The sequence below is a fragment of the Cricetulus griseus genome (genome assembly GCF_003668045.3).
Source record: "Cricetulus griseus strain 17A/GY chromosome 1 unlocalized genomic scaffold, alternate assembly CriGri-PICRH-1.0 chr1_0, whole genome shotgun sequence".
In the NCBI taxonomy this organism is placed as follows: domain Eukaryota; kingdom Metazoa; phylum Chordata; class Mammalia; order Rodentia; family Cricetidae; genus Cricetulus; species Cricetulus griseus.
In genome coordinates this window covers 34,998,663-35,025,106 of record NW_023276806.1, presented here as the reverse complement: position 1 = coordinate 35,025,106, position 26,444 = coordinate 34,998,663, and the positions used below count along the sequence as shown (strand labels likewise).

At 42.4% G+C, this 26,444-nt stretch overlaps 1 protein-coding gene, 1 long non-coding RNA gene and 1 other non-coding gene across 3 annotated transcripts in view; 1 reads left to right on the top strand and 2 right to left on the bottom strand.

The window, feature by feature from the left end:
- Prss12 (serine protease 12) overlaps positions 1-12,165 on the top strand; it is a 48,251-nt gene extending 36,086 nt beyond the window's left edge. The window contains exons 9-11 of the mRNA XM_027395658.2: positions 1,782-1,904; positions 10,343-10,623; positions 11,833-12,165. Coding sequence (XP_027251459.1) covers positions 1,782-1,904; positions 10,343-10,623; positions 11,833-12,140 — 712 coding nt within the window. The 3' untranslated portion in view covers positions 12,141-12,165. The remainder of the gene's footprint in view (positions 1-1,781; positions 1,905-10,342; positions 10,624-11,832) is intronic.
- Positions 12,166-13,060: 895 nt separating this feature from the next.
- Positions 13,061-14,001, bottom strand: LOC118237966. Its single transcript, XR_004771992.1, has 3 exons — positions 13,721-14,001; positions 13,426-13,469; positions 13,061-13,243 (listed from the first exon to the last, which is right to left on the bottom strand). It is a non-coding gene; the product is annotated as an uncharacterized LOC118237966 (long non-coding RNA).
- On the bottom strand, positions 13,546-13,675 carry LOC113831513. The gene has a single exon (XR_003481347.1). It is a non-coding gene; the product is annotated as a small nucleolar RNA SNORA24 (small nucleolar RNA).
- Positions 14,002-26,444: the final 12,443 nt, after the last annotated feature.

The following is a 26,444-nucleotide window of genomic DNA, read 5'->3' as shown; positions in this document are numbered from 1 at the left end:
GCTGCCAGTATCCCAGGCCCAGGGGTCATGGGACTTATTTTATCATTTTATAAGTTAAGTAAAGATTGCACTGATAGTTTCCCTGCCTGTTTTTTTTTTTTTTTAGATTTATTTACTTTTGTGTGCATTTGTGTTTTGCCTGCATGTATATCTGTGCAAGGGTGCTAGATCCCCTTCAATTGGAGTTACAGATAGTTGTGAGCTGCATATAGGTGCTAGGAATCGAGCTCAGGTCCTCTTAAGAGCACCAGTTAAGAGCTGGTGCTCTTAACCACTGAGCCATCTCTCCAGCCCTGTTTCCTGCTCATTGTTTAACTCATGGTATATGTTTCTGACACCAAATATGACAGAAACAAAACATGTAACTGTGAAGAGCCATTTAATGGAGGAGAATTGTGTTCCTTTTTATCAATGTAAATGTTTGTTCAGTCCTTCAGAAGCTACCATTCCTCATAAATTTCTGCATTGGCCAGTGGCATGGCTCCCTGGATTCAAGGTACTTGGAACCAAGCCTGTGGAACTGAGTTCTGTCCGCAGAACTCATGTGGTGGAAAGAGAGAACTGACTCCCACAAGCTGCTCTCTAACCTACACACATACACACACAAACACAGACAGACACACACACACATACACACACAGACAGACACACACACACACACACACACACACACACACACACACACAGACACAAGCACACAAAGACATACAGACATACACACACACACACAGACACACACAGACACACACAGACACACACAGACATCACACACACAGAGACACATGCACACACAGACATACAGACATACACACACACACACAGACACAAGCACACAAAGACATACAGACATACACACACACACACAGACACACACAGACACACACAGACATCACACACACAGAGACACATGCACACACAGACATATAGACATACACACACACACACACACACACACACACACACACACACACACACACAGAAAACTCATGAATGAAAAGCCAGGAAAAAAGGCATTAGCAGGCACTGGGGATAGAGACCTTTGTGTTCTTTCCATTACATATCTACAAGTTAAAATTTATGACAGATATAAATAATAGCATTGCCTAATGCACATTTACATTGTAAAGTGTCATATTTATGAGAGTAAAAAAATCTACATGTCACTGTACAGGGTTTGAATATTGAAAAGACCACATGAGTTTTCATGTACAGTGAGAACTTTGAGTTACAATTTTCATCTTATGAACCATACTGAGAGGCGGGTAGCAAGGGAATACAGCATACTTACTAAAGTGACTCTTGGTCCTCAGCCAAACCAAGGAATGTAGTGTGTGTGTGTGTGTGTGTGTGTGTGTGTGTGTGTGTTAATGCACAGGTGCCAAGGCATGAATGAGGTTTCTTAGTTGAGTGATTTTTAAAATGAAATTTTAATTCTAATTCACTGATGGGAGCCAGTACTGCTTTAGGCTACCCTGAGTAAGCTACATGTATGACATAGGGCAAGTAGAGAAATTACACTGGACCCATGGAATATAAAGAAGACAACTTGCTTCCAAGAGAGTTGGAGACAGGTGGAATGTATAGAGATGCCTGTTGACAAATTTTCAGTGTTGCCGATATCTATGGCCTATTTAGTTGGGTGGGCATCGTTCTCCATGTAGGAAGGGCCTTTTGGCTTCACTCTGCTTTGAGTTCTTCCCTCCATCTGTATTGAAGTCATTGTTTTACCAGATGCTTTTCTTTCCTTTTCTCCTCTCTTGAATGTGTGGCTTGACTCCTAGGGGTGCTTGGCCTTGGCAGGCTTCCCTCCGGCTGAAGTCGTCCCATGGAGATGGCAGGTTGCTGTGCGGAGCCACTCTTCTGAGTAGCTGCTGGGTCCTGACTGCGGCGCACTGTTTCAAAAGGTGTGTGTCCCTCTTTTCAGGCAATCTGATTCCGTCTAGCTCTTTCCATGCTAGGCGGCACGGAGGGCGGCAGAACCGGACAATGTGCCTTATCTGTTTGACCTGCGGCGCTGTGAACACAAGGGAGGTAATACAAGGAAGAACAGCAAAGAGACCTCAGGAAACAACTTGATGATCTCTGTCTGAACCAAGTCTGGAACGAGGGAGAAGGGAAGGGAGGTTTGGGGAGAGGAAACAGATATGGTTGGCGATGGTTTCCTCAAATGTTTATCTAAGGTATGTGGGCGAGGACACACTTCCCCGTGCTTTGGAGGCTGAGGCAGGAAAATCACTGAGCTTGAGGCTAGCATGGGATGAACACTGAGTTTATCTCAAACAAACAAGCAAGCAAACAAACAACACACATAATCAAACAAAAATGTATCTCATGAAAATCCATAGTCCCCTGGAAGTAAAATTCAGGTATGTTATTTGGTTACCAATTCTAAGGAAGAATGAATGTAGCCTGAGTGCTTTTAATGCTTCTATATTCTTGAGGGTTTGTGTCTTAAGTTTCTCTGTACCTTCTTGAAAGCCACATTACACCTCTTTTATTCTTAGCTGTGGTCTAATACCATGGTCCTATTCTGACAAGAGTTTCCTCTTGTCCTAGACACTCTTATCAGTGCACTCTGAGCTCTGCCCAGCTGCTGGAGCAAGCTGCACTAGAAGGTCACCGTCCAGTCCCAAGACTGTCCTTGCAGCGCCTCTCTCGCCCTCCCTGTGTGCTGTTTATTCCCATGCTCTAGTAGATACCTATTTCTTTACATTAAATTTGACATTTAAAAAAGTATACCAATATTTGACAAAATGTTGACAGTTAATGAAGCATGGTGATGAACATAAGAAATTGTGGTATACTATTTTAATTTTTTACATTGCAAAAATTGTCCTAATTAAGAGTTGGTTGAAGAATTCTTCCAAGTAAAACATTCTTTGTCTCTTTTACACAATATTGTATAGTGTGTTTATACTTTACTTGTATTCATAGTCTGTGCAGATTCATTTTAACTAAGATATGAATATGAACTGCCACTTCTTTTGTAGAACTTTAAATTTATTTATTCCCTTACTAATAGGTAGTTAGTTATCCCTATTCTCCCAGTACTACAGAATAGTGCTGCAGTAACATCTATGTAGAGTTTTTTTTGGGTGTTTGATTATAATAATGCCTTCCATCATAAATTATATTCATATTTGTCTTAGGGTTTCTATTGCTGTGAAGAGACACCATGACCACAGCAACTCTTATGAAGGAAAAACATTTAATTGAGATGGCTTACATTTTCAGAGGTTTAGTCCATTATCATCATGCTGTGACATGGTGTCATGCAGGCAGGCATGTGCTGGAGCAGGAGCTGAGAGTCCTTACATTTTGACTCACAGGCAACAGGAAGTGGTCCCACTGTCTCACTGAGTGAAACTTGAGCAAAGGAGACCTCAAAGCCCATCCCCACAGTGACACACTTCCTCTAACAAGGTCATACCTACTCCAACAAAGCCACACCTCCTACTAGTGCCTCTCCCTTTGGGACTATTTTCTTTCAAACCACCACAGTACCCTTTGCGTATTTTATATATCATTGTCTTTTCATAGTAGTTTTTTTGCATGTGTTTTACATACAGAGCCTTTGTTGTTATATGCTACAAATACCTCTTCCTGATATGGGTCACACTCTTTTATTGTTTATGATTCCTTTCCTGTCTGATTTTTCCTTTTGTTTGGCAACATAGGGTCTTATGTAGCCAAGGCTGGCTTCAAACTCACTAAGTAGACAAGGATGGCCTTGATCTTTTGGTCTTCCCTTCACTTCCCAGGTGATGGGATTATATGTACTCACCACACAGTTTTATGCAGTACTGGAGATCTAGCCCAGGGCTCTGTGTGCTCTCTGTAGGCACTTGTCCTTCTGAGCTACATCTCCAGCCCTGTCTATGGTTCTTCTTATCTTGTAAGAAGCTTTGTGCATCTTTCAAACATCTTTCCCAAGCCCAGTTGTTGTGGCACACACTTTTAATCTGAGCACCTAGAAGGCAGAAGCGGGCAGATCTCTAAGTTCTAAGGGACCTAGTGTAGACAGGAGTTCTAGGCTGGCAAAAACTATATAGCAAGACCCTGTCTCAACAAAACAAGACATTTCCCCTAGTTCCATATAATAATCACACTGTCTTGCTTTTCCCTTAAAATATTGAAAGGTTTTTTGTTTATAGTTTATTTTTATGCCTGGCATATAGTATGAGGAAGGGGCCTGGTTCTACACTCTTCTTTATAGATGTTTTCCCTGCCGTTCTGTCTTGAATGTTTCTATTTTCACCTAATGACTTATGTTAAAAATGTCACACACTGAATTCTCAAGTCTCCTGTCTGTTTCATAATTATTTGTGCAGTTGGGTTCCATATTTAAGGTGCTTCACAGACAGAAATCCACATTCATATCGTTTGCTATGTTGAGTCTATAAGAAATAGAACTAAGTCTGAAAATTCACCTAAATACAAGCTGTTTTAAGACGTTTCTGTTTTATGTAAGAGGCAGAGACAATGACGATTGTAAACACTCACCCCTGAGCAAATACCTACTGGATCCCAGGTATATGCACCAATGATAACAGCCGATTATGAGATAGCTTGGATGTTTGCTCTTCATACAGTGTATGGTGTTTCTGTAAGAACCCAGAGGAAAAGAGACAGTATTTCCAGGGCCAGACACTTTAAGGTACCATCTTTAAAGTGTATTCTTTTCACCATGTTATTAGATTCATTTAACTTGCTAAATGTTAAAGTTCCTGGGGTCAACCATACATCTGCTGGGTTTTAGAGCTGATACTTAGGGGTGTGCATTTAGACCTAAATCTCAAGTGTCTTCCATATGCTAACATTTCAGCCTCACTTGTTTGGTGAATAGGACAGAATATGGATTGAACATTTGAAAATAATGACGAAATAGAATATACAATGGAGTTGACAGTTGCTTAACCTTTTCTTGTTCAATGGACTGGTTGCTAAACTGAAAATGAACTCTGATGATAAGCTATCTATATTTAATAAATAATAAATTTGAAGACAGAATTATGATTGCAAAAGATATTGAAAAACTGATTCCAATAAGTAATGCAGATAAGGGCAAAATAAAATGCCATCTTTAGCCCCAGTAAGCAGTCTCTATACAGCACAAATATAAAGGTCATTAAATAGTGTCTAATACTCCTACTTTGTGTCAGTATGTCAGGGGTTGGTATACAGCACCATTACTATGTCAGTAATGTAATTCAGTTTCTCACAAAATTAATCTGCTGACAGAACAGAGTCCAAATGAAGCAGCAAAAGCCTTGCTGTCTTGTCTTAGTCTGCTCCAAAGACTGTTGGGAAAACAGAATCAACTTTAGAAAGGACTGTGCATTGCCTTTCGTGCTACACCATGAAGTAAATGACATGGTGAACTGAGGGCAAGTCGGAGAGAGTGGAGAACGTGTGTGTTGACTGTTGCTTCAAACACCACAGATGCTAGTGGGAAAAGTTTCATTTCCTTTTCCTGTACGTGTATGTGTTTGTGTATGGGAATGTTCATGTGTTTACACACGTGCATGTGGTGTATGTGCACGTATGCACATGGAGGCCAGAAGTCACTGTCATGTGTCTTCTTCAGGTGCTTTCTGCCTCATTTAAAATTAAATGTTGTGTGCAGGAGTATATTGGCAGCATGTAGTGTGTGCACCATGTGTGCCTGGTGCCTGCAGAGGTCAGAAGAGGTTGTTGGATCCTCTGGAACTAGAGTTATAGACAGTTGTGAGCACCATGGGGTGCTGGGAACCCAACCTAGGATGTTTACAAGAAAAACAGGTGTCCTTAACCACTGAGCCATCCTTCAATCCCCTCTGCCTTAATTTTTGAGCTAAGGCTCCCACTGAACATGGAGGTCACCAGTTCAGTCAGCAGACCCTGTGGTCCCCGACTCTGTCTCTACAACCCTAGGCTCACACATGTGCTACTGTGTCCAGCTTTCATGTGGCTGCTGAGCACTCGAAGGAAGGTCTGCATACTTGTACAGTGAACACTTGGCCCACTAAGCTATCTCACCAGACCATGTCTTTTCCTTTAAAGATGCCATCTCAGTCTCTTTCCATGTTGCTGTGACAAGATTCTCTGACAAAAGCAACTTAGGAGGGAATGGGTTTATTGTAGCTCACATGCAAGGTGCAGTCCCTCATAGCAGAAGTCAAAGCAGCAGGATCCTGGAGCAGCTGGTCACATGACAGTCACAATCAGAAAGCAGAGGAATGAATGCTTTCTGGTCCTCTGCCCTCCTCCATTCATATAGTTAAGGATCCCAAACAGGAAATGGTTCCACAGTGGACAGGACTCCCAGCTCCGATGAAGGTAATCAAGATAATCATCCACAGGAATGCCCAGAGGCCCATCTCCAGGTAATTCTAGATTCTGTCAAGTTGACAGTTAACATTAACATCATAGATGGAATGGCTCACATGTAGGGTAAAGATGGGTTTTAAATTTAGTTTTAACTAAAATGTAATTGCTATTCTTCCCTCTCTCCAATCCCTCAGATGTAATCTGCATACCCCACCCCTTGACTCTCTCTCAAATTCATGGTTTATTTTTCTTTAATTATTACACACACACACACACACACACACACACACACACACACACACACACACACACACACACACGAGACACTCATCACTCATCCCGGGGAACACAAATTCTCCTTAAGAACACATTTTTTAAACTCTTTTTCAGCAGAGAGGTTGCATTCATGTAGTCAAAGGTCGGTAGTGTTGTGGGATTGCAATGTTGATACTTTATGGAATAAGCATTTGAGTCTCTTCCAATGAGAGTGGAAGAGAGATGTCACCAGTGGACCAAAGCCAGGACAGTTTCTGAAAAGCTCTGATGTTAAGTCTAGTTTGTATTCTCATTCTGTACTCTAAAACCACAAGGAGAAACAGGCAATCCAGATTTGACAAAAGCATACATGACAGTCAGCAGGTTGTTAAGAGCAATGACCCATTGTTTCATTTACTTCTCCAGGTCATTTTGTTCGGGTAGCAAGTGAAGCCATGCTTGGCAAACAGGCAGTACAAGCTGTGCTTTAAGTAAATCGCTGATAAATCAGTAGCTAATAATTGGTCTTTTCTATCTTACTCTACTCCAGTAGCATAGTGATGAGAAAGCATGAGATATTTAGAGACTGTCAGAGGAGCACAAATATTAATGAGAAGGTTATGGGGTCTGTGGTTTGTTCAGTGGATGTAGAAGAGAGAAGCAGAATCACCCTGGCCTACTGGGTCTGTGAATCTCTTTCCTTTGGTAATACAAAACCACCAAGGTTTTCTGAGCCTTGAAGTATGTTCAAAGACCATTTTCATGATAGGGGTCATTGGGAGCATCTGGGAGAGGTCAGAAGGAGGAAAGCAAATGTGTAAATGTATTTTATAAGTTTGAAGTTACATGAAAAGAAAACCCCACAACTTTTATGTCTCTCATATGCATTTTTCTGGAACGAATCAAAATTGTTTTTGCAAAATGATCAAGCCCCACAGTTTTAGGAACTCAAACAGTTGTGTGCAAGGACCCTAGTTTTATATTTTTATACCGGAAGGAGACCAATTAATATGGCTGCTCCAATACAGGAGACAGGTGGTAGCAAAGGAGAGGAGAAGAAGTCAGAAGTTGGTAGGATATAATAGAAGCTGAGATGTGGCCATCAAGACTAGCATCTTGGAGGGAGGGTATTGAACTTTTTGTCTACAAATCATTTTTTTTTCTACCCTGGCCTGCCCCTTAACATACATGAAGCTCTCATTTATGCTTAAATAACACAGCAGACACTCCTAAGTGCTCCTTCCATGATTAAAGTGGGCACTCTGTTCCCAGGTGGTAGATACAGTTAAGAGTGATGGATTTAGAGGACAGTGGTTATTCTAAACGTAGATCAACAGATAACTTTTTTCCTCTGTCATTTGGAATCCCTTTTATCTGCAGAGTATGAGATAAAGACAGAGGGTTAAATATCAGAGGAACAGACTATGATATTCAGCATTTTCTATGCTTTAGAAGAAATGGAAGTCTTTTAATGTAAGAGGGAAACTGCTTGTCAATGTGTTACAGTCCATCATTTGACTTGAGCTTTAAGCTTCATTGGATTTGGGAGTCTTGTTTGAAGTGCCTAAGGAAGCGACTCTCAGTTTTTAGTAAGTTTATTAAAAGGCATACAGCCAGCCATTATTTCTTCAAACAAACTTTGGGTTTTGATTTTCTAGATTCAGGGGCTTTGGCTCAATTCTCCATTAATCATAAGAAGCAAAGTGTTCAGGCCCTGAGTTCTTTGGAGTTTCATTTGGAGATTCAGGAAATATATTCGTCTAATTGAAGGCATCCTTGGATGTGGTTATGTTCCGGACCTGCTTTCCTTTGCCCGGCACTGAACCTCTGTATATGTAGAGACAGACACACTTACACACTGGGCCCATTTGGCTCCTGTTCTTGAAGTGATGCTATGGACCAGCATTTTAAAGCAGCTGTGTGTGGACAATAAGAGTGCTTGGTGTCTGCTGTATGCTTTGTTAAACTGATGAAAGCTCGAGGTTTGTTTTGTCTTTACAAAGTCATCACTGCTTTGTATCAGAACAGTCTAGAAGAGATGGCCTACACTTACTCAGCCTTCCTCATTTCACATACAGTATTTTCATGGGTTTTATGGGAACTTCACTGGAGAACTGGCAGAATTCTAGAAACCACTCCCACCCCTCATAGGCCCCTCATACACTGTGTTCAAGATGCACATCTATGCCTATGACCAGGGCAGCTGGCAGCTTGTGAACCACTATTTAAAGGTTTTCTATCTCCTCCCTCATTCCCCCTTTTTTCTTGTCGTTGCTGGTTCTTATCTTGTCTGGAACTCACTGTGTAGTCCACAGGTTTCAAACTCAGATCTGCCTACCTCTGCTTCCCCAGTGCTGGCACTGAAGGTGGGCACCATCATGCCGCTACTTCCACATTTTTTTTTTTTTTTTAGTGTTAAAACAATGACATTTTGTGATACAGGTATGCTGCTAGCCATTTGAAGTAGAAGTTAAAGTAAATTAAGTTTTTAAAAACTTTCTTTTGAGTCATTCGTGGTATGAATAAATTGCTTTTGCTATTTATTCTAAATCATTATTACTAGAAATGACCTTGTGTCTACAATGGCACAGGAATACAACTGAGAGAAAAGTTTCTGACTTTCAATTCCTGTTAACTGCCCAAATTGGTAACAAACACAATGCTGGAAGAATTAATGCATGTGAAGCAAGGACTCTCTGATTTTTTTAAGTCTACTCCAAATTTAATTTGCTCAAGTGTATCATTTTACCTGATTTTATCTTTTTGACTTTTTGCCTGGAAATACCATGGCAGCTACAAATTGGCAGAGATTACTGCTCTGCTAAAGGGAGACTCTGTAAATTCTTAAATTAGAAAGACTAGGCCCAGAGTTATGTTTAAAAATCAGTGTATCAAATGCAAATTTGTGACTTATTATCATGTTTATTTTTTTAATATTGCATATGTGGGATCATGTACAAATACAAGTTTCAGAAGCCCTGGTTCTTGCTTAAGTAGAGGTCAGGACCAGTGAACAAGCAAAGCAGCTTTAATCTTCAGTGAGGAGGAAGTAACCAGGTGGGTTCGATATAGTGTATTTTGGGCCCAGAAATCTCACCTCAGGAATAGTTGGTAACTTCACAAGGCAGTTAAATAGTAAACTGGATAACACTGAAGACTGATGAAGAGTGCAAGAAAGAAAAGTAAGTACAATAGATGAAGTATACTGAGAGCAGCAGGGTGCAAAGACACGTGGGTTGCAATATATTAGGCTGTTAAGTAGGCTTCATGGAGGTGTCATTAAAGATGTAAAGAACTATAGGGAGCATTCGTTAACCATTTCGCTGCACTTGCCTCACAATGGGTAATAACCGAGACTTCTTTCTAGGGATAAGGTGGGTTGCACTAGTTCAGGGATACAGGTAGGTTAGCCATGCTAACGTCTCAGTGCAGCAATGAACATGGCAAATCATGACAGCAAATCTGTGCTACACTGTGCTCCCATCTGGAGCCTTTGCTATGTGGTAAGGATTGACTTGATGATTTGTCCTTATATACTACTCCTTCACATTTGCTACTTCGTAGGAAATAGTCATCTAGACCTATAGTGAAATCAAGCTAACATAGCAATTGGCTTTGGGGTGAGGGGCAGTGAGCATTAGGGGAGAGAAATGGAAAGATAGTTTGCAAAAGGATGTGATTTGGAATAAGATTTACTTGTTGATTTTAACATCGCTAGCTGTCAATCATTAGTTTTCATTATCTGAAAGAAGCCTCACATCTAGTTCTTTCCTTTCAGGTATGGTAACAACACAAGGAGCTATGCAGTTCGAGTTGGGGATTATCATACTCTGGTACCAGAGGAGTTTGAAGAAGAAATAGGGGTTCAACAGATTGTGATTCATAGGAACTACCGGCCAGACAGCAGTGACTATGACATCGCCCTGGTTAGACTACAAGGACCAGGGGAGCAATGTGCCAGACTAAGCACCCATGTTTTGCCAGCCTGTTTACCTCTGTGGAGAGAGAGGCCACAGAAAACAGCCTCGAATTGTCACATAACAGGATGGGGAGACACAGGTAATAAAAAAAACAAAACAAAACAAGGACACAAAGTAGGAAAACTGGGCAGCTTCCTGTCTGGTGTTTACATGCTCAGATGTGCATTGGTAGGACTTAGGTGGACTCAAGTTTGACACCTGAAGTCTGCCAGGTGTGAAATGTACACAGGCAGCCTTAGATTCACATACTGGGGCTGTTAGCTCTGATTCCAATGTTAGCACAAACTGAAAAACTCAACTGCCAGTAGGGTAGGAAGTATTCTGTGTCAGTCACGAAGACTAGTGAGAGGACAGCGAAGAGACTTAAAGCCCCAGTGAAGAATTCAATGCAGAATCCTACGTGGTTTTGAAAGCTCTCCAGATTTGAAGTAGCTGGCCCAATAAAGGGCTTTGTAATTTGCTCTTTTTGCCAGGGAACCCTCACCAAACTGACTTTTAAACAAGTTGAAGGAAAGCATTTAACTGTTTCCCTCACACTTTGCTTTCTGCTCCAGTGGAGTATTCAACATGGGTCCTCAGGTGGATGTAGCTACTTCAACTGTCTGGCTGTGGAGACAAACTAGTGCACAAGCAGCATGCACTCCAGGACAGGTCTTAAAATAGACCAAGGTCTCACTAGGATTAGGTGCTCAACTAAAAAAAAAAATGTATAGTAAGAAATCTAGGTTGGTGGTTTTCTAACAAAAAAATTTCACCATTACACTCTTGAAAAAAAAGTGTCAAGCATATCTTTTGGTAGGTGTTGAAAATGTGCTTTGAACATTACCAATAATCACCATGGAAAAAGCTAGACTTGCCTGTTATGCCCCACAGCAACAAACCACTCTGAGAAGGCTGCTATTTTAGAACGATTCCTTCATGAGAAATTTTCTTTCTTTTGGATACAGTACATTTTCTAGGATGGTCTAGTTACTCCCATTTAGTAGACTATGAGAACATGGGAGCACGAAGTTGTACATTTAAACCATTCCATAAACATATGGCCTATCGGGAAGCAGACTATGAATATAAGGTGGTATGAATCATGCCTATTTAAAGGAGAAACTATGCACATTTATTTCTGAATCGTCCTTATACAATACCACATTTCTATGTTAATCAGCTTGCACTTAAGTTACTTAGGAGTATCCCCATTTTGAAATTCCACTAATGCTGAAGTGAGATTACTAATGTTGACACTTAAATGCAGTCATTAGCTGAAATCTAACTAACTCTTTGGTCTGAGCAGGACGTGCATACTCAAGAACTCTACAACAAGCAGCTGTGCCTTTACTTCCCAAGAGGTTTTGTAAAGAGCGTTACAAGGGACTATTTACAGGGAGAATGCTGTGTGCTGGAAACCTGCAAGAAAACAACCGTGTGGACAGCTGCCAGGGAGACAGCGGAGGACCACTTATGTGCGAAAGACCTGATGAAACCTGGGTTGTTTATGGGGTGACTTCTTGGGGGTATGGCTGTGGAATCAAAGATACTCCAGGTGTTTATACCAGAGTCCCTGCCTTTGTACCTTGGATAAAAAACATCACCAGACTGTAATTTATAGAAAGCTCAATTAACAGTAAAGAAACTGATGGGAAGTATTCAGTCTCCATATTTGGCTGGGGAATTCAACTCCTAAGATCCCTCAGACCAGCAGTTTTGGGGTACAGGTACTTCAGTGTAATACTGGTTATTATCCTTGCCTATTGTACTATTTCTAAGTTTCAAACTTTGACCTAAACTATTTAAAACCAGATTTTACCTAAGACTGGCATCTCTTTACCATTTGTTAAATGGTGAAATAAGGGACTTGCATGTCATTTACTTAAGTTTACTCAGAAATACTTTCGTATCAAGCAAGCCCTAGGGACATGTTTCTAGCCACCTATAAGCTACCACACCAAAATCATTTCCCAAGAACACAGTAGGCAGCTATCAAACTCGAATTGTAATGTTTTGGACCACAAGAATGCCATCTACTGACCCTTTCTCAAGGCTAACAAGACAATTTTATACTAGTGAAAGCAAGAGATGCCTGATGAGAGCCTGGATCCCAGGCCTCGCTGAGGTAAGGCACATTAGTGCTGTTAGAACCTTCTCAAAGCACATACCCCCAAATAGTGCTGTATTCACTTTAGGGGCATGAAGCCTTTTTGAATATTCATCTAATCCCCCAATCCTTACACATCACATGCTTACAGAAAGGCTTTCGGAGGTCATCTTTCTGTAAAGGCAACTATCCATTGGTTGCCTGTGTAATTGAGTTACACTATAACCTACAAGTTTTAAGACCAGCAACTGGCAAATAGGATAAGTGGTCAAATACTTGTAATCTGCGTAAGTTCAAAAGCCACATTTCAATAAAATGACCCGCAAGTGTTCAGTGCACCTTTGCATAACACGTAGTTATCAGACTATCCTCTTAGGGAGTAGTAACTTCGTGTGCAAATGTCTCTAGAAATAAACAGGACACGATCTTATTACTCACCGATCAAGCTTTATTTGGCTCATGAAACAACTTTGTAAGTAATAAAGGTCAGGACCGTATTGAAAACAATGCTGTATTAATACCCGTTAATACTCAATCCCAAGACTTTGAGCGTGAAGATCCTTGTAGGGTGCCCAGAAAAGATCTCAGCCACTATTACTTTAAACAATACCTGCAAGAAAAGAAAACCAACATTATACAGATTATCTGGGTACTTCCCTCACAGTCGAGACCCTATCAATTTAATAACTTCTATCCTATTGGCTACTACTTCAAGTTACACAATGTCAGTACACGAGCAAACTGTGTTCTATCACTCGGAACCCGGAAACATTCAGAGAGAAAAAGACTCACCTTAACATGTCTTGCATCAGGGGACAGCAACGAACTCGGGTTACCTAGAAAAGTGTTTTCAATAGCAGTTTAGAAAAGTCTGTTCACTTTCCTGGCACCAAGCAGATTTCTAACAACTTAGAATGTTACTTGTCCAAGTCAGAATCTGATACCAATTAAATGGTGACAGCTTTGCCAATAACAAGATCATGCTCTACCATGGCTAGGAAGGGAGACTGCCACAGCCGGCAGGTCCCAAAGATACATGGAGTTTCACAACCCACACCCCAGGTGAACTCCCAGAGACGTTACTCACCACCATCCGGAAAAGCGGAGTCCTCGGCGTGGCGCCACCTGACGAGCCGGGCTTCCCATGGCCTCAGCCTGCGTGCTAGCCCTCACCACGCTCCCGCGGGGCCGACGGCCAGCGGCCCGCACCGCCACGGCCCGGCGTCTCCCGCATCTCGGCCGCTCGCTCGCAAACGAGGGCCCGAAAGTCACTTAGCCGCAGAGACCACAGCGGCAGAAGAGCCACGCAAAGCGACCGCGGCGAAAAAGACCGCGGCCCGCCGCGTGCGCATTTTTATAACCCTGATGACGCCTTCCCGAGAGCCTGCGCGCGAGAGGCGTGGCCTACAGGCCCTTTCCGGCCCTCTCCGGCGCCCAGTCACTTTGATTGGCTCTTGCGTCCTGGGTTCCACGCATGCGTCCACAGGAATGGGGCGGGGTAGTGGGATGGGGCGGTAGGAGGAGGAAAACAAACGCCGAACCAAAATTCTCGCGCTGTCTGAAGTCTTGTTGCTGATTTGTTCGTCCCGGCGCGTTTTTTTTCCGGACACCAAGTCCGTGCTCTTCGCGCTGCCGTCTCCCGACACGTCACTTCCGGTGCCCCCCCCCCCGGAGCTGTCCGCCGCTTCTGGCGCCCCCTCCGCTTGCTTTTTTGGTCTTGTCGGTTAAGGGTTTTCGCGCGGGACGGTGCACCGACGGTTTCTTGAATCTGAGAGCCGGCAGACGTGGGCAGCGCGAGCATGAGCGGCGCGCGGACCCTCCACGAATGCGGGCCTCGCCCGCCGGGTGCAGCCCGTCGAGTCGCTCTGGCCACGGCCGGGAAGAGATACCCCCAGACACACCGCCCTCGGCACCCCTTTATCCCGGCTTGAGACGGACTAGAGGGTCCCGGGGAACCCCTCGGGATGGACCGCTCGTGGAGAATGTTCCAAGGCTGCGAGGGAGCCGCGAAAGCTCCCCGGGTCCCCACATGCTCCGAGGGGCGGCGTTATCCGGAGCAGCAATGCTGAGCTGCGGACTTAGAGTCGGAGTCACGTTTGCATCCGAGGGACCTGGAGATGCTTATAAAGCTCGCAGCGCTCAGTGTCTCTTTTTACCGCACACATCATTCATGACCCGAAAGAACGAACTGGCCAATAACAGGGCTTTCAGGACCTAACCGCGGCTTTGCCCAGGCACATTTATTTGACTCTAGTGTAGATGACTGGGGTGTCCTAAAAGAATAGGGTCCGTGTTAGCCCTCGCAGCTGGGAAGTCTGGGGTGAAGGCCCTGGCCGTTTCCCAGTCTGCTCTCTCTGGCCTGTAGATGGTAGTCTTCTCCGTGGGCTTGTCCTCCGTGCCTGTCTGCACCTGCCAGGTTTCATAAAGTCCTACTTTAAAAACCTCATTATTAGTGCAAACCACTTTTCAGAGAGTGGGGATTAAGATCCCATCCTAAGTTCTGGGAGTACACTTTGTTATAGAACCATGTATTTCTGCTAAGACCTGGCTTCCTGAAGACTTTAAATGAACATTTCCGTTTTGTTAGATAGCTAGCATGGGATAAATGAGAGTTTACGTCCTCGAATGTTCCTTCCTTTTAATGAAAATTTTTGTTTTGTCTGAAACTGGGCTTTTGCACCCCCCCCCCCTTTGCCTCTCCCTTGCTTCTTGCTTCGTTACTCTCCCCTCAACCACATCTTTTTTTTTTTTTTTTCTGTCGAAATCCTTTCCGGATTTCAGTGTTTTGGTCAAGTATTGTTATGGAAATGTCCATCCCTAAAACAGAATTTAATTTTTTTTTCTTTTGGCATGTACCCATATTTGCATTTTCTTTTGGTGTCTTTTTTTTTTTTTTTTTTTTTTTTTTTTTTTTTTTTTTTAATAAACTGTGAAGACCGTAGTTCCCCACTGGGAGACTTGACTTAAGTGAGCACTTGGGACCATGGCCAAATGCTTGAAGTGTATGGTATCATTTCTGATACTTTGAAAAAGATTTGTTATTAGAGTTTGGGAAGACACTTCATTTGTGAGCGCTTACCTAACAGCACAAAGCCCTGGGATCAGTCCCCAAGGCATATGTTGGGCATGGTGGCTTGTTTATAACCCCATATAAACCATATAACCTTCTGGGGGCTTTCAGAAGGTCAGGGGTCTTCCTTGGCTACCTGGTAAGTTTATGGACAGCTGAGGGTACATGAGACCCTAGCTCAAAAACTATTTTTTTTTTTTTTTTTTTTTTTTTGGTTTTTGGAGACAGGGTTTCTCTGTGTAGCTTTGAGCCTATCCTGGAACTCACTCTGGAGACCAGGCTGGCCTCGAACTCACAGAGATCCACCTGCCTCTGCCTCCTGAGTGCTGGGATTAAAGGCGTGCTCCACCAATACCTGGCGCTCAAAAACTATTATAATTCTTATTATGTTTAAAACATTATGGGGGGGTTGGAAATGTAGCTTAGAGGTTTGTCCAGTATGCACAAGGCTCTGTTCACTACAGGGAAAAATAAAAACAATAATGAAAATTATTTTTCCCCAGGTGGCCTTTAATCTCTCTCCCTAATTGTAGCACCAATCTCATCATGGATTTATAACTGGATTTCAAGGTGTAGGGTAAAGAAAGGAAGATGTCCTCGTTTGTTTTCTGTTGCTGTGATAAAACAGCACTACAGGGAAAAATAAAAACAATAATGAAAATCATTTTCCCCAGGTGTCCTTTAATCCCTTTCCCTAATTGTAGTACCAATCTCATCATGGATTTATAACTGGATTTCAAGGTGTAGGGTAAAGAAAGGAGGATGTCCTCGTTTGTTTTCTGTTGCTGTGATAAAACATCACGACCAAATACAGTTTGGAGAGGAAAGGGTTTATTTGGCTTCCAGGCTGCAGTCTATCATCAAGGTCAGGGCAGGAGCTGATGCAGAGCCCTAGGAGAGTGCTGCTTACTGGCTGGCTCTTCTTGGCTTCCTCAGTTTGCTTCCTCATACAGCCAAGGACTAACCTGCCCAGGAGTGGCATTGCCCACACTGGACTGGATCCTCCATGTCCATTAAGAAAATGCCTCACAACCAAGCCCACAGTCACATTTCCCTTCTGCATTTGAATGGGCTGAAAAATTCACTGTAGAATGCTGGCTTTTAGCTGAGCTCCTTCCATAATGTATGCCTCTTTCCCATTTTGATTTTAAAGCGGGAAACTGGTAATCAGAAAATCATAGTTAGCACTCATTTATCCACCTCTTAGGTGAAGACTGAGTTCCTTGGAGAAGCCATAGTCAGGAAATAGCCTGAAACTTGTGTTTCATTTCTATCTAATTTTAGTTTTTACTTTAATTTCAGTTTTTATTTTGCTTAATTTCAGTAGTGCTCATTCATATCAGTGCACCTAAACATTCAGTCATTTGTGGTTTCACTGCAAAGAAGGTTGTTCTTCCCAGTCTGTAATAATGTATATATATATATACTGAATATATATATTAGGAATATATACATATTCCTAAAAGCCTTGTTTTTTAAATATTTGCTAGATTCCAGCAAATATTTGTTCTGCAGACAAACCCTTGCCCGAATAGACATTTCTTGCACACTAATACAAAGGTTGATTAAGTGCATGGGAAAATGCTCAATGTTACCAACTATCAGGGAAATTCAATTTAAAGCCAGTTAGACTGACTGTTATAAAAGGAGAAAGTGACAGTCAATGCTGGAGAGCTTCAGCAGAAGGAAATCTTACGCACCTTGTGGGATGTTCACTAGGTGCAACTCTTAGAAAAAATACCACTGTTGCACTGAAGGGACCAGCTCTCCATTTCTGCAGCCATGACAGTAACACGTGCTTGCCATAACCTTGCCTTAGTCACTTAGAGGTCAGACGCCTGCCTCATGACAAGGAGCCAATCAGAAGTTAGCTGGTGGCGCTATGCTTTATGACCCTGGGTGTACTTTACGGACAAGCGGACAAGCGCACAGCAGTGACACACTGAGCACCCTGGGAGGGCTTATGGGCCATAACAACCAGTTGGCCAATCAACACAGGGCAAGCCCTCTAAGCCTGGAGGCACACCAATCCTGAGCCTGTGAGTACCCCTAGACACTCCCCTTATGTTGCCCTATAAGATCTCTGTGCAGCGGCCTCGAACTGTCTTTGCTAGCCATCCGCCATGGCGGGTGGGTGAAAGACCAGAGCTAACATGGGGTTAGCTCGTTAAAAAAAACACAATAAAGCCTCATTCAGTTTGCAGCAAGCTCTTGAATCCACCTGGTGATTGGGGTGACCTCGGTTGTAGCCTGGGACCCCGGATACCTGAGTTTTCCAGGAGTCTAACAGCACACACACACACACACACACACACACACACACACACACCAAAAGACCCAGAGGCAGATACTGGGGTTCAAACTTCCAACTGAAGATAGAAAAGCAAAGCAGCCGGCCACTAGCTCTTACTCTACCTCACACTGAGAGGTCATCCTGGTTCCACCAAATCTCAGAATGTTATCCCAGATTGCTATGCTCTTCTCAGTGTGGCTGGAGAATCTTGAGACTTCAATGTCTTCCTATCCTCGTTGTGGCTGGAGAATGAATACCAGCTCTGAAACCCTGTTCCTGTCTTAAATACTTCTCGTGAGTTCTGGGATTAAAGATGTGAGCTCTGATTCATTCTCCGGCAGCCCAGGGTGGTCTTGGACTCAGGGATCCATCTGTCTTTCTCCTGAGTATTGGCATTAAAGGTGTGTGCCTGGCTTCTATGGCTAACTAGTATGCTTTGCTATTTTGATCTCCAGTGGCTTTAATAAATCATAAACAATTTATCAGCACATACCACAGCATTTTCCCTAACAAGAAAGGTGTTGAAATGTGTGTGAAGATCTGGGGAAAGGTCTGGGCTGAAGAAACCCATAAGGTAATAAATAGAAAGTGGGAGGAGGGACTGAGCATCCCTCACATTAATCTAAGAGAGAGAGAGAGAGAGAGAGAGAGAGAGAGAGAGAGAGAGAGAGAGAGAGAGAGATACAGGGACTTAAAGTGGAGATGAGACCAGACTCGGGTCAGGAGAAGAGCCAGTGAAATGTATCCTGAAAATCAAAGTTTTCAACCAAGAAAGCAATCCACTGTTAATGATACAGGAAAAGTGACAGCTGAAAAGTGAGCCTTGGGATTAGGGGCGCACAGGCTATTTGGGGGGTCTTTAAATAGCAGTGGCAGGGAGAATAATTTGGAAAATTCTGAGAAGTTAAGCAGGTGAGATCAAGAGCACGGAGTATGAGAGAAACGAAAGCTTTCTAAGCAGGGAAAATGGCGGAGATGGAAAACTGATAATATTGTAAAGGGTAGATGGACTGTAGTGCTCAAAGGCAGGGTTAGTCTAAGGCAGTAGCTCTCAACCCGTGGGCCATGACATACCAGATACTATATTAGTCAGATGCTGTATTAGTAGTAACTAAATAATCTTATAGTTGGGGGTCACCACAATAGGAGGAACTGTCTTAAATGGTTGATGCATTAGGAAAGTTCAGAACCACTGGCCTAAGGCAACAGCTAAAGAATTCTACGGATATGCAGGTGGGAATCAATGGTGGAAGTATTGGTGCAGACTTTTAAATATACTCTTCTATCAATTTGAAGTTTTGTTTTCAGGGCAATACGAAGGAATGCCACCAACTTCTAGTTAGGATAAGAGAGACTTGGGAATTTGAAGGAAAGGACAGAATATAATTAGAAAATAATGTCAATGGGTTTAGAAGTGTAGCAGGATTCGTGGATTCACTGGCAGTTCCTGGAATGCTTGGAATGAATTTAAATTCAAATCTAGCCTGATTGTGTATTTTCTCCACATGTTCAGCTGCGTAGGTTCAAGAATGTTGCTGATGGGGGTGGAGTGAGGGACAAGGTGAGAGGAGGGATTCCTGAAAGGAGCAGTATGTTTTCTTATGGAACTGAAGGGATGAATGAGATAGAAGACAAAACTGGAGGTGACAATGTGTCACAAAAATTTGGGATTTGGAGTTCCTGGGTAAGCATTTGGCATCAGGAAACACCCAGCATGTTTACCCACACATTAGCATGCAGCTTGCTGCCTCTTTTACAGTCTCCCAGAGTAACAGGAATTGAGCAGGTGTCATAAGAAATTAGCTGTGTCACTTTAAGAATGAACTTGTAGAATTTTGCATATGTACCAGTGAGAGAGGATGCTATATACATTCTCAATTAAATATTTAACATATGAAAAGCTTGTTTTTTTGTTTTCTGCCATTTCCAGATGACTTACGAGGCTTTCTCTTTCACTCTTCTTTTCTATTTGGTTACATTTATGTATGCAAAAATTATTTATTTAACCTTTGATATAGCATATTAAATGAAAGATTTTTTTTGGAATGTTATCGGACGTCTGCAAACTAATGCTTTTCATATCAGGTATAGAAAAATGATTTGGAAATTGAAAGGTCGCTTGTTACGTTCTGCTGCTTCTCTTTGTCGCAATATACATCATAGATTCTTCGTGGGTGAGACATTTGCTCTACTAGCCCATCCCCAAATCCTTTGAGCCACTGTCCTTAAGGATTATTGCTATGTAGATCAGTGAAACGAACTGGTATTTATTTACTTAAAACCTTATGAAAATAAACAGCAATTTTATCTAGCCACTAGGTGGTGCTATTATCCTATTATTTAGGCACTGTCTAACCCCCCCCCCTAGAAAACTTGAATACACTCATTCATTATCATGCATGGATTTATTGATATAATTTATTGTGAATAATTATGGGAAAGTTCCAGCATTCTTAATGGCTCTGCCAATCTGCCCCATGGACTCTGTTTTATATAGTACTGAATTTTGAAAATGGCGAGTTTTGAAAACTTTGATTTTATTAGAAAGCAACAATATCAGAGCATATCCTACAAATAAAAGTAAAATACAACATGCCTTTCTTTTGCAAGATTTTATTTTTAATTATGTGTATGTTTGCAAGTGCGTCTGTGTATACGAATGCAGAAGCCGGAAGGGAGCCTCAGATTCTCTGGAGCTAGAGTTACAGGCAGCTGTGAACAGGTCGTCTGAACAGGATGTTGGGAACCAAACTCAAGTGCTTGCAGGCTGTGGTCCAGCTAGTTCAACAATGGCTATCTATCAATGGAAGGTTCATAAATTCAGTAGTTGCTCAGTCTGCAAGGTTGGAAGTCTCAGCTGGTCTTCAATATATGTTAGCATCCCAAAGAAGCAGGCTCTAAGGCCAGTGAATGAATGAATTTGTTAGTGAATAGGAGAGCAAGCTTCCTTTTTCCTTGTCCTTTATTTAGGCTGCCAGCAGATTAAAGGTGGATCTTCCCACCTCAAAGATCTGGATTAGAAGTATGTCTTCCTATTTCAAATGATTTAATTAAGAAAAAAAAACCCTCACAAGTGTGCCCAGCCAGGAGTTTAATTAATTCCAGATATAGTCAAATTGACAGCCAAGACTAGCCTCACACACATTAAGTTGACAAGTAGCAGTTTTAATTCATCTGATACTGTCTGAAGCATTTAATACATTGTGAATGTGGAATGCATCTAAAGGGATGACCACTGAAGTGATGTTTCCGTCTGGTCCACCAGAGGGCCAAGAGGCATCCCTTTCACGTCACCATACCCATGCTGTTTGGATGTTGCAAGCTCAGTTGTTTAAATGATAAAGCCGGGGTGATGGAAATGACAAAAATCTGCACATAACTGGCAAAAGGAAAGTAGGACCCTGTATTGCAGCACTACTGACAGTTCTTGACTTTGCCAAATCTTTTCTGTATTTCTGACAATTTTTTACCCTCCCACCAAAGGAATGGAATGGATCCCCCACCCCCACCCCAGATCTTACAATGGAAGTAATTTCACAGAAAATGCCAACCTTGGTCCTGATTCTTATTACCTAATATTTATAATTAGAACAGATGATCACTGTTTTGGATTAGAAAATTAGATTTTGTTTTCTTTCTTTTTGGTTAGAAACCAAGGATTATATTGATTAATTTCTGTTTTATTTCTTAAATTGAATGTAGAAAATCCTTTTCTTCCTTCTTTTTTTCCTTCCTTTTTTTTTTTTAAATCAAATGTGGTCTCCTGTACCTGAGGCTGACCTTGAACTTTGAACTCTGACTCTTTTTCTCCTAGTATTAGGGTAACAGTCACATGTCTCTCTGCTGTTTAATATCATGCTGGGGATGGAACCTAGGATGTCATGAATGCTAGGTAAGCACTCTACCAGCTGAGTTACATCTCCAGTCCCTAAGAAATTCTAATATACCCTTATATTAAGGTAAAAGAAAGAACTTGGGGATGGTGTGAGAATGCTTCAATTATATGAGTTTTAGCAGGTTTTTTTTTTTTTTGTCTCAAAAAATTATAGAAAACCAAGTAGATTTAGAAGGTCATGATCTTGACCTCCCCTTGCTCTTACAATCCCTCTTCCCTCTCATTAACTGGACTCCAGGAGCTTGGCCCAGTGGTTGGCTGTGGATCTCGATTGGAGCTAATTCTTGCCTAGTACCTTTGTGTTCACAAACACAATGCAGCCTGACATCCTGTACATAAAATGAAGAATGCAAGATCTGCCTCAACCAAAGCCTCTCGTGAAGGTTTGTTGTAAGTCCCCAAGCACCCCTTTGTGTTGTTGTCCTGTGCCATACCCAGGAACCCTCACAATTCGTTATAGGCCCTAGAATCTGTTTGTTAGCAATTGCCATTTCCCAGTCAGCCTCTAGACACTCGTGATAGTGCTGGAATTGGAAGCATAGGTGAATAATTGGTTCTTTGTAGACTTGTAATTTAGAACAGGCCACCATGATAGATAGTGTTGACTGTCAATGTCACGGAATCTAAAATGAGTGACCCTTAGAGACAAAGCTTGTGAGGGACTTTCTAGACCAGTTTGACTGAGGAGGGAAGGCATACTGTTGATGCAGTTGGCACCATTCCTCAGGCTTCGGGTAGTGAACCACCACCAGCAGCATTTATCTCTCTGCTACCTGACTGGGTGCCATGTGACCAGCTGCCTCATGCTCTTGTTGCCCTGCTCTCCCCACCTTGAGGGACTGACTATACCATGCACCATTAGTCAAAATAAATCCCTTTTCCTTAAGTCCTCTTTGTCGGGTACTTTGTTACAGTAAGGAGAAAGGTAACTAATTGAGCATCTTATCCCTGCATTCAACGAAGCGACTAAGGGATTGATTGGCGTTTGCTAAGTAAAGCTTGTAAGTCAGACTGGAAATCATTGTTATCTACATACTGCAGCATGGTGCCCTGATTTAATTGAAACGTTTTCAAAGGTGCAGCCAATATCTCTCTGAAGATTACACAGAAGCTTTTGAATCCATGAAGGAACACACCCCAAAGTGTTAAAGAGTGCTTTCTGATTTAGGGTCAGTCTATTTTAAGGCAAAAACTAACCGTGACTGCTCACCAGGAGGAAGACAAAAGCGTTTTGTATCAGGGATAGTGAACCATTTCCATTATGTTGCTAATTTTAAAAAGTGCAAGGATTTGGCATTATAGGGGAGATTGTCCTGGGCAATTTTACTACAGGCATTGAACAAAATGATATTCCTTAGATCTGGCAGACTAGGGACATTTTAGGGAGAGAGGCATGGCCTAATCCAATTGCTTTCTAGAAAAGTGTGGAGCATGGTTTGGATTTGCTCAAGTGCCTCCAACCTCCAAAAGTATTGCTTTGCTTAAGAGAGAGTTGATGCACCTTGCTTTAAAAGACTGTAACAAGACAACAGCGCTTAAGCTCTTCCTGCAGTCCCCTGGCCCATACATGTGAGTTGACAGTTTGGTGGTTTCAGGGTTCATGGCTGCAGACGTAGGTCTGGTCAGGTGGTACTTGTACCTGTGTATGCTTTTCTCAGGAAAGAATAGTGCACAGAAAATCTCTCCCTAGTAATGGAGCATTCGGTACAAGCAGGAGCTGAGCTTCAGATGGGCATTGCCCAGTGGCTGTTGGAAAGCCAGTCCTGGGGGCTTTCTTGATCTCCTCTAACAGGCACAGTTCATAAGAGGCTTTCATCATTAAAAGTGACTTTGTGGCTCCAGTGTCAACAGGAACGCTGAAGGGCATGTTCCCATTGTTGGTTGTACCCGAGACTCTTATAGGAAAAATAATGATTGGAGATCAAAGGGTTATTGGAGTCCCTGGGCATCCCTGGTTCTCTGGAGAGTCATCATTAACTAGGGCCATCTGGTGGCTTTGTTGTTTGTCAAGCCAATTCTTTCTTTCTTTCTTTCTTTCTTTCTTTCTTTTTTTTTTTTTTTAAGTAAAGGTGTATTTGTTAGTTGTATGTGTATGTGCAATATCCTGCATGCCTTGGTCCTGGAAACTTGCCTGCCTGGGGTGATGAGGAAATGAAGAAAAGACAAACAGACACACAGACACACAGACACACAGACACACAGACACACAGACACACAGACACACACACACACACACACACACACACACACACACGGTTGTGTTCACTTTCGATGGAGCAGCACTAACACAGACACAGACACACAGACACACAGACACACAGACACACACACACACACACACACACACACACACACACACACACACACACGGTTGTGTTCATTCTGATGGAGCAGCACCAAACACACTCTGATCCAGAATCAAGTTTCTTATGAATTGTAAGACAAGGAAGGTTAGCTAGCCTTTTTAGGAGGTCTTTGTAGAGGAGCAGATAAAGCTGCAGTTGCTACTTTTTTGCACACACTGGTCAATCAGTTATAAACACTTGCACTTGGGCCAGAGGAAGGCTTTGCCATGTCCCTGAGTCTCCCTCACCTGGAGGAAGACTTTGCAAACCCCCATGGGTCTGGATCATTCATTGGTCCTTGTCAAAAATATGCATTCACTTAGGGTTTTCTTGCCCACCCCCCCCACATATGTGTATGTGTACATCTGTGTATGTATACACACATGAGTGCTGGAATTATAAGTTCCAACTCCAGTAGTGACCTGCCCAGTGTGGGTGCTAGGAACCAAATGTGGGTCCTTTATAATAACAGCAAGTGCTCTTAACTCCTGAGCCATCTCTCCAGCCGCATCAAGCTGGTTGTTTTGAGAGTTTGGGGCCAATTTTTCCCACAGCCCATTCTCACTACAGCCAAGGGCCTCTGTCCTGAAGACAGGGTCTGGATTCTGTATTTCCAAACTCGGGTGTTTTGGATAAAGATGGTGGCTTGTCCGGCCTTTTAATGTCCATCATGCCCACAGCCTCAGTTCTCTGTAGTTCTCAATTAATGTCTGCTGCATGTTGCTCCAGGACTCTCCTGGAGAAGCAGAAGTAAGGCGGTGATGAACAAGGACCATAATTTGTAGGGAGACACCATAACCATGCCTCCTAAGGGTGGCTATAGGTGTGCTTGACCACGCCTGTCAGGTGAGGGCAGGATAACTTGGGATAGGGTTTTTTTTTTATACACATATAATAAGTATTTATTGAAAGGGGCTTTTTCATCATTTTTTATTTGAATTACAAAAAAGATTGAATTACATGACAATCCCAGTTCCCTTCTCCCTCCCTTCCTTCCCTACCACCCACCCCAGCTAAGATCCTATCATTTGTCCTTTCTTCTAATCTACACCTGACTCAACCTTTCTGCTCCCTCCTGCATCCTTTCTCTTCTTCCCTTCTCATTCTCGTACTCCCTCCCCCCTCTTCCCATGCTCTCAATTTGCTCAGGGGATCGTGACCCTTTCCCCTTCTCCAGGGGACAATGTTTGTCTCTTTTAGGGTCCTCCTTGTTTACTCGTTTCTCTGGCAGTGTGGATTGTAGGCTGGTAATTTGGGATAGGTTTTTAAGGGGCTGCAAGCACATGGGAGCTGCTCTCTCTGGCCTAGCTGCCTCACTGCCCCTGGCACGCTCTAGCTTGCGTTTGGCTGGTGTTTATCTGAATAAAGATATCTTAACCTTACAGATTACAGATCGTCTTTGCTTTCGTTATAATAATTCATCAGGACTGCTTAATTAGCCATATCTCTTGTCACCACCTCACCTGCACTCCATTTTGTTCTCTACTCAAACCTAAACCTTATGTCACTACCCTAAAAATACACTTGGATGTCACTGGACATCTTTATCAGTCCCACTAAATCAATGTGTGGCCACATTGAATAAATCTCTACAACTTAACCATCCCCCCACTCTCGTTAGTTGATATATTGGGATGGGTGGCAGAGTTGAGACAATGGGTATCATTGGAGCCCATCTTTCACTTTAAAATCTCTAGTAACAGTTAGAACTTGAAAGAAAGTGTAATTTAGGGCCAGAATGCTGTTTGCCAAGTAGAGGAAAAAAAAAGATGAATCTTCCCTGGTCCAACTATGTAAACCATGCATACTACTTAAGAGCAAAGTTGGCTTCTTGTTTTAGTTGTTGATGGAACAGGACATTTGACCAGAAATATAGATGGCAGTCATATCCTTTACTTAATTCATTCTCTCACAACCAAGAGGCTCAATGTTGAAATTTTCATGTAAAACCTATCATGAAGTCAGTGTACTTTGAAAATTCCTCTAATAGCTCTATTTAGTCTTCTGTAGCATAAAATGTGGGAAACACATTCTTCCCAACAATCTTGGGGACTTTAAACCACTGCAAGCTTTTATTAGTGAAATCTGCTTTATGGCTTTGAAAGGGGATTTTAGGGAAATCATGATGGCTCACATCACTGACCAGCTTGACCGGCTAGCTATTGTTTCTGGGAGTGGTGAGTACTGAGATTAGCATTGATATCAGGA